Raw genomic sequence first — 8,805 nt, 5'->3', positions numbered from 1 at the left:
ACACACATGTACTGTCACAGTGTTGGACTCTGAGGGCCAAGTTTCAATGCTCAGCTTATATCTCTAAGTAAGGACCATTTAAGGATAAGCAAGTCTTATTGAGAGACGCTTTTTAATAAACAATACTGTTGACGTTTCCTTTAGTGCCCCTCTGTTCTTTGACACGTAATAATCCAGGTATTTCCTCCTGGTTGCAGACAGGTGATGGTGTGAACGATGCCCCGGCCTTGAAGAAGGCAGAGATCGGCATCGCCATGGGATCCGGTACAGCTGTGGCAAAGTCAGCGTCTGAGATGGTGCTGTCTGACGACAACTTCTCCACCATCGTAGCTGCTGTGGAGGAGGGCAGAGCCATCTACAACAACATGAAGCAGTTCATCAGATACCTCATCTCCTCAAACGTGGGAGAAGTCGTGTGGTGAGACAAGAGCGCCGTGAGACGCAGCTGCCGGGCGGGGACTGTCTTCGTGTGCGGCTGACGTTTGTGGGTCTCTCCTGTGTCTGTCTGCAGCATCTTCCTGACAGCCATCCTGGGTCTGCCTGAGGCTTTGATTCCAGTCCAGCTGCTGTGGGTTAACCTGGTGACTGATGGCCTGCCTGCCACCGCCCTGGGCTTCAACCCCCCAGATTTGGACATCATGGATAAACCACCCCGCAACCCTAAGGAGCCACTCATCTCTGGCTGGCTCTTCTTTAGATACCTGGCCATTGGAGGTATTATTCACTCAGACGTGAATAAATTATTGTGCAGTTGTCACTGTGTGGGGTGGTGCGGTGGTTAGCACTGTCACCTCACAGCAAGAAGGTCTTGGGTTTGAATCCAGTCAGGGTTCTTTTAGTCTCTCGCTGCATGGGTACCGGGTACTCCAGCTTCCCTCCACGGTCCAAAGACATGCCTGAGTTAACATTAACTGGTGATTCTAAATTGTGACTGGTTGACTGTGTCTGTGTGTTAGCCCTGCTGATTGGCTGACAGGGCTGTCTAAAGAGCTTCTGTGCACCTGCGCCCATTTTTAAAAATCTAATAGCAGAACAACTTGATGCATTTTCTAACACTTTATCGATGGTACCTTAGTTAACGTTGATTTTTCACACTATAAGGCGCACTTAAAATCCTTTAATTTTCTCAAAAATCGTCAGTTCAACTTATGTAATTCTGGTTGTGCTCATTGACCTTGAACCGGTTGTATGTCATACACTGCGCTCAAAACTCTGTCACAAATGTTTTAGTCCGACTTTGCTAAGCTACGAAGCCGCACCTCTTGACGGATTGTTGGAACATCACGGCTGTAGTCAGGAGCCTTGCAGAGGAATCTGGGTCCTAAACTCCATCTATTTCAGGTCCCAAAGTCAAACAACACTGCAGCATCACTGAGAGTTAAAAACTGTCTAAATTCTTTCATCTTTAATAAAATGATCAGTGTTGCTGCTTTACCAGGTGTAACAATTAAGTTTAACATCCAGGCATCCATGAAAACAGAATTTATTACACTTAACAGAGTTAGAAGTTAGCAGGAAGTTAGCTCACTAGCTTCCACCTAAACATGATATAGCATGTTCTGACTGAGAGATTTCTGAAAGAATGCAAACGTACAGCTCTGCTATCACTTCCAACATAAATGAAGACAGAAAACTAAACAGCAGTGACGTTTGTAAGGTTACTGAAGTTGGGCTAGCTGGTATATAATGATGTGCTACGTGATCGCTAGCTACACAGCTATGTTAGCATAAACACAGTGAAGCTGGAGGATGAACGCTAACTTTATTCCACTCGATAAAAGTTAACGTGAGGGTTCCTGATGGTTAGGGACAAATGCAATCGCATGGCAGGATGCTGTAAACGGACCAAACTTCAGTCAGGAGAACAACTGAGATAATCCATCCACAATACGAGGTTAGTCATTAATATACTGCAACAACATGGGAATAGAGCCGCTGCAGAGGATTCAGCATTAATGAATCAATGGTACAGAAGTGGAGGAAGCAAGAAGAATGAGTTGAGGAAAGTTTGACTTATCTGACTGTTTGGTTTCGCTTAATGCGCCTTATGGTAGGAAAAATACAGTAACAAGATTTGAGATGTATTTAGTAAAACGGCGACTGTCAGTAGGCCTAGCATCTTTTTTTTTTTTTCTAATCAAGCACTCGTCAGCATGTTTATTTTCCTGAACAGCTTCTCCTTTGTAAGGTTATTACATTTTATTCTTCGCACACTGAATAACTGTAACCTTACACTTTGTCTGTATAATATTAAATTTGTGACTGTGCGTCTATCAATATCTGGTTTTGTCTCACAGGCAAGAAACGGCAGCTCTTGTTTGTGTGTATAAATATAAATGTATGTCTGTGTTGTCTTGCAGGATATGTGGGTCTGGGAACAGTGAGTGCAGCCACATGGTGGTACCTGTTTGATGAGGAGGGCCCACAAGTGTCTTTCTATCAGCTGGTGAGTTGTAAAACAGTTTATCTGACGTAGCTCCTGCCCTAGGAGAACATGAGCTGCATTGTTTCCTGTTATACTGTTTACCCCACCTCTATGCATCCTTTTCATTCGCTGCTATTTGATGCAGTAACGTTTGATGATCCCAGCAGCAGACAGGCATAGAAAGGGAATTAAGATTTCTGTGGATTGATTGCATGCAGAGCTGAAATGAAGCCAGGGTTTGGCAGCTGCCCCCCACCCAATCTGAGCAGAGTCCCATCAAACCAGGTCGCAACACGATGCACGAGCGCACGCTAACTCCGCCTGTCTCTCTCTTCACAGCGACATTTCATGCAGTGCACTGAGGACAACCCCATGTTCAAAGAAATAGACTGCGAGGTGTTTGAATCTCGCTACCCCACAACCATGGCGCTGTCTGTGCTGGTCACCATCGAAATGTTCAACGCGCTCAACAGGTCAGTCGGCTTCAGAGCTGGTGTCAGAGTAAACGAGCCTTAAATGTCACAAACGTCAGAAATTTACTCAAAGAAAGCGACGCTGTCATTCGACGAGACGGAGCTCCCTTTGAGGAAGAACGATCCGTGCCAGAAAGGCCACGGCCGTCGCAAACATCAGCTGTTCACTGTTTGAACGACTGATTTTTGTTTTTATGTCCTCCACCTGAAGAATGTGCTTAAGCGCACATCTTAAGAAGAGAAATTATACTTTATTGAACGGAGCTATGAAGGGTCATTAGCTCTGTTTTGAAAGAAATGTCCAACTCGACGAGGTCTGATCACCACTTCAGATGGAGTCCAAAGATGGTCCAGCCTAACGCCGGCACATCTGTTCATTTTCATGCAGCTTGCTGGAATATTTTCATCAGTTGTTGTTTTGCAACCTGATCCTGAAATGTTAGCATGTTTTCATCTATTCAAACTTCTCCTTACAGTTTGTCTGAGAACCAGTCCCTGCTCAGGATGCCTCCCTGGGTCAATATTTGGTTGCTGGGAGCAATCATCCTCTCCCTCTCCCTCCACTTCTTAATCCTCTACGTCGAGCCTCTGCCAGTGAGTACACAGGACACGCAGCTCTTTGAGCGTTTAAAAAAACCCAAACACTGCATGCTAATAATCCTCAGCACTGTATCGTGGCCCAGATTCACGAGCCGTGTTTTGTGAGTCCGATTCTTTTGCCAGTGATGACACAACTTGTCTGTCGTCTGCAAAAAAAGTAGGATGGCCCTGTAGGTGTAATGTAATGCAACAGCCAAATGAAACTATAAGTAGCTAAGTTCATAGCTAGCGTCGTGCAAAAAGCAGATACAGAAATGCTGTGAGTCAGACAGAAGGCATTACAAAATAAAGGTTTCCATGGCTCCACTGGATTATGTTTTCTTGCAGGCTGATGTCTTTGCATTTTTCAAAATAGTTACAAAATATTAAGCTTGCATGTTAGAAAAGGCTTCTGCTGCAGCTTTGTCATCATCGTCTGATTTCTCTTGTCCTTCAGCTCATCTTCCAGGTGACCCCTCTGCATTGGTCCCAGTGGACTGTGGTCCTGAAGATTTCCTTCCCAGTCATCCTACTGGATGAGGCTTTGAAATATTTATCCAGGAACCATCTGGAAGGTATGTTAAGTCCTACCTGTTTTTAATTTAATAAGCAATTTTTTTCAAATCAATAAACGAATCTAATGATGCTTGTTCTGCTCTTTTTTCCTTCTCTTCTGCATTTCTAAATCAGCCTAAACTCTTTTAATCTCACCTTCTGTAAAAAGGTACCTGACTTTCTTTGTGCTGCTTTCTTCCGTCTCCATTCGAACCTGCCTGCTGTCCGATGGTTACGTGTTCTAAGCCTGTGGGTTTTTGTTTTGGCAGGTGATGAGGAGAAGAAGTATCGGAGGAGATGGCAGCTGAACTAAGACCTCTCCCTCAACACACTCACACAGTTAGACACACAGCTACCCTCTTCCCATTTTTGAGCTAGGAAACGTTTCTCTCCCCTGCCCTCGTTCCCCACTTCTGCATGTCCAACAAACCACCACTAGAAATGAGGGGTGGCTTGCATGAGAATGAGTGTGAGAAAGTGAGAGCGCTTGTGCTCCTGCAAGCATGGCTGTGTGTGTGTGTGTGTGTGTGTGTGTGTGTGTGTGTGTGTGTGTGTGTGTGTGTGTGTGTGTGTGTGTGTGTGTGTGTGTGTGTGTGTGTGTGGGAGGACACAGACGGATGCAGACCTGTCTTTATAGTTGCAAGAGCAAGAAACAACTGCAGAAAAGAAAAATACAACTGGGCTCTGCTTTTTAAAGGTTTCTGCTCATCTTTTTGTTGTCTGTACAGTACAAACATAGTGGTGGACTTCTGGGGGGAGAGGGGAGGATGGGGGAACAGACATTGATAATACTGGGTGGGGTGGGGGTGGGAGTTGGGGTTTTAAAATCAACACAGAGACTGAAAGAGAGACTGAGAGGAGAAGAACCAGATGGACACACTGACAAAAAAGCAAAAGCATCAAGGAAAGGACGAGGAAGGTGAGAACAGCCTGGAGGCGCTGTGAGGAGAGAGCCACGGTACCCACGCGTGTCCACAGAAGCATCATTATCAGGAGGCGCTGCCCAGGCTTCTGCCATCACACTACTGGCAGTGAATTCCAGCCAGCTCTGGCCTTATCAGCACAACACAACTGTTTCTCTGGCCAGTTTGTCACAGCGCTGCTCCTTCATCACTCTTCTGTCGTTTATGCTCAGTTCCTCTCCTTCGGCCTGTCTCTGCTCTCTCTTTGTCTCTTTCTCGCTCTCTGTGTGAGGAGGCAGCTGTGGGCCCGGGGTCGTGACTGTCGGGCTCTTTGGTGGGGTTGGGGTCGCTCCGCCTAAAGGTGTGAATAGCTTTACGCTGCTTGGCTGCTTCCTTTGGCTCTAAATTCGAGGGGCTGAGGTCGGCTCACACACTGGGCAAAGAAACGAAATTTTAAAAAGTCAAACAGCAACCAAACCAGCAAATCGGTAGAGTAGTTGTGATCCAGCCCACTCAGCTGGCCCTCTTTAGCTTCACTATAATGTCCTTCTGCTTCTTTGCTGCCACTGGAAAATCTCTGCGAGTCATTTCATGTAAAGGTTAAAGGTGGACGGGAAACTGATGCTTCAGGATTCCTGCGTCATGCCTTTAATCCGCTGTGTCACACCCTGAACCAGCGCTGAGGTGTGTGTGCGTTATAGCCTTACTTGAATAAAGTTGTCTAATTTGATGTGATAGGCTTTTTCCCCCCGTCTGAATCGCACAAACGATGTAGTTTAAAGTAAGTTAGAGAAGTAAGTGGCTCGTCCCAGCGTCACGTGGACATTAACAGTGTAGATATTAAGCACATCCATGCCTTACACAGCCCACTGCACCTCCACATTAAACATGTGGTCCCGATGAATGTGTTTGCTGACCTTTAATGAGCTCGTTACCCATCACTACCACTTTGCACTCGCGTGGCCGGACCGTGATTCTCACACTGATCATGTGAAGTCTTAAAGACTCTGAATGTGGCGTGTTTTTTGGTTTTCTTGTTCTGCTTTGTGCGCTGCTCCCTCAGCTCCTCCTGCTTTCTCAGTGCTATAGCATTTCATTTGGGTGTTTTATAATTCTTAATAATAATAATGTGTTTGACTGAATGAACCCGCAGGGTTTGGATTGTGTCTTTTAAGTCTTAATTCTGGGTTTTGTGTGGGGCCCTGGTGCTCTGTGGACGGGGTTGGCTGTGTTTTTGGACTCTTATTGCTTCCACATGCTGCAGAGAAGAGCGTGTACACATTTTTAAAAAGTCTTTGAATAGGTGGAATAAAAATGGGAATCTGCACACTGTGTCCCTCATACTTATTAAAGCAATGATATGTTGTGGCTGTTGTGTGTTTAAAGGTAGAGCTGCAGTGATTGGTTAAAAACACTGAAGCACTACAGCCATTAAAAAAACAAACACTTTGAAGTTTAGCTGAGCTCCCCTTCGAGGTCATCTTGTCGCGTACCTCAGTCCCTGGAGGTGCTCTTCTGACCACTTGTATGTGGTCATATACATGTGGTGATGAGAGGTAATGGTGATCATCTGAAGGAGGACGGTAAACAACGTGAGCCGAGGCTCGTGCCGCCGCTCACCTTAGAAGCGTTTTGGCCGTGCAGACTTTGGGAGCTGTCTAAAAACAGCAGCTGGGTAGAAATGAGTGGAGGTAAACCTCATCCTGGAGCAGGAGCTCTGCAACACAGTCATCTTCTTTGTGTTCTGACCAAACAATTACTATATTCAGCAGACCTGGTATATTAAAAATGGCTTTTACTTGCAGCACGGGACTTAAGGAGGTTTGTTTCATTTTTTTAAATTGAACTGGGAGTTCTCAACACAGTGTGCAGATCTTTTCCCCCTTTCTCCTTTTCAGACAGCATTTCAAACCCAGTACTTTTTTCAGTGTGATGCAGGAAATTTACCCTTCAACACAATCCATCCAGTCTGCAGCTGTTGACTGTGGCGTATGCAGCTGTGCTACACACTCGTTTTGTTGCTTGGTGATGGGGTTGTTTTTTTTCTCGCTCCAGGGAATAGCTCGCCAAAGTATAGATGTTTCCAGTTTCGCATGCTCTCTGGGGTCATTCTTGGAATGCACAGTAGGAAACTGACTTAAGTAGACGAGGCAAATTAAAACAAATACACTATAAAGTTTGTTAAAACACCTCACCAGTTTTAATATCTATCTATATATATATTAAAAAATAGGTTTTAAGAGCAGACTAGTCCTTTAACTATAGACCAGAAGCTGGATTGTGACTATACTTGACACAAAGCAGCCTTTATGTTAAGGTTGAGCTTTTCATGATTTCCCGTCACCACCGTGTGAATGTGGCACCTCTTTCCAGACCAGCAGATTCCACATCCCTGTCCCAGATCTCCAAGGCTCTGTAACATGCTGGCACGATAGGTCTGCGTAGCCTTGTTATTTACTACTGAATCCTCAACTCTGTACAGACGCTGAGAAAACGATCGCATGGAACCTTGTTACTGTAATAATACCCTATACAGTATATAATATTTAATTTTTTGATAACTTGCATCAATGAAAACCTACTTACAACAAGAGACGGACTTACAAGACTTCCTGTTTTTCTTTTTCTTTGGAGCACATGGTATCTAAGGACCTTTGTTTCTTGTCTGTTTTGGTTTATTTGTTTCCTTGTAGAATAGAAAGGTTGTTTCTTCATGTTTCCATTTGGTTTTTACACTTGTGGGGTTTTGTGTCTTTTACTGTAGGGAGAAGAATATGATGATATCGTGTTTAGGATAGACGAGATTAACGCTTACGCTAATAAGTGGCAATGACATGGAACATTTCAGTGATAGCTAGCTGGTGTGAGGATACTCAAGAAATTGTGAACGAACAGTGTCTGGTTTACACTGAGCGATAAGCAGTGATGAATCCTGGGATATGAAGTTTCATGAGTGTACATTGAAGGGCTTGGTGGTGATGCAGGCTCTAGAGACCCCTTTCAGATCTGGGACGTTGCAAAGCTCTTCCAGCTTGGTACTCCGAGTCCTCCGCAGTCTGTAAAAGGCTAACCTCCTTTACTAACAGTGAAGGAGCGATCGGGTTGAGATGATAACAGCTGACTAGTGAACGTGCCTCTAGAGCCTGACCTCCACCTCTGAGAAATTAAAAGGATTCTCTGTGTTGCCTTGTTAATATTAATTGTGGACACATAATTTTATAAATGACAAAGACGTGGAAATAAAGATTATTTATCTTGTTATTTATTCAGAGGCTGTGGGTTTTTTGTTTAAATGGATGATTGTCAGTGCAACCCCCCCCCCAACACTTGGGACAGTCTTCGATATGTAAATGAAAGCACGAGGCAATAATGAGCAGATGATTTGAATACTATAGCTGTGTCTCACTTCAGGGGCTGCATCCTTCGGTGGACCCGGCCCACATAGACCGTGAAGGCCGGAAGTGCGAGGTTGTGAGATGGGACGGTCTAACCTTCAGGTTTGCGTCACCGCTGTCTCAGTGGAGTTTAATAAACTCAGCCGTCTGCTCCTTGCTATCTAAAATGTAACAGGACACCAGAGTAAACTCTTGACCATCAGATTTACTCAGGAACAAATCAAACACTGAAAAATATCATGTTTGTGCCGGGAGGTCGCTGTTCTCGCCGGCTCCAGTGAGCCTTCAACCCCAGTCAGCTATCGAGCTGGTGGGTAACAGACGTCTCCGAAAACATCGGAGCGCTTTTGCAAATGTGCGATGTCTTGATAAACTGAGCAGATATTTGAAGTTTGCACAGCTACATACTCGCCTGAAAATATCTTAAAAGTTTATTTTGTGGCCCAGAAAGAATAATATTTCAAACTTTTTAGCCA

The 8,805-nt window shown here is 44.8% G+C and overlaps 1 protein-coding gene across 2 annotated transcripts in view; it reads left to right on the top strand.

Annotated features, from left to right (window-relative positions):
• The window catches only part of atp2a3 (ATPase sarcoplasmic/endoplasmic reticulum Ca2+ transporting 3), a 43,585-nt gene extending 35,386 nt beyond the window's left edge, over positions 1-8,199 (top strand). For both annotated transcript variants that reach the window (XM_082549270.1, XM_082549271.1), the window contains 7 exons: positions 198-418; positions 512-714; positions 2,361-2,446; positions 2,765-2,898; positions 3,375-3,492; positions 3,935-4,052; positions 4,302-8,199. In XM_082549270.1, the coding sequence (XP_082405396.1) occupies positions 198-418; positions 512-714; positions 2,361-2,446; positions 2,765-2,898; positions 3,375-3,492; positions 3,935-4,052; positions 4,302-4,345 (924 nt within the window). In that variant the 3' untranslated portion in view covers positions 4,346-8,199. The remainder of the gene's footprint in view (positions 1-197; positions 419-511; positions 715-2,360; positions 2,447-2,764; positions 2,899-3,374; positions 3,493-3,934; positions 4,053-4,301) is intronic.
• The last annotated feature ends 606 nt before the right edge of the window (positions 8,200-8,805 follow it).

This window comes from Aulonocara stuartgranti (assembly GCF_965226115.1).
Source record: "Aulonocara stuartgranti genome assembly, chromosome: 10".
Taxonomy (NCBI): domain Eukaryota; kingdom Metazoa; phylum Chordata; class Actinopteri; order Cichliformes; family Cichlidae; genus Aulonocara; species Aulonocara stuartgranti.
Note: the sequence above shows the minus strand (reverse complement) of the source record. Positions and strands in the feature narration are given on the sequence as shown.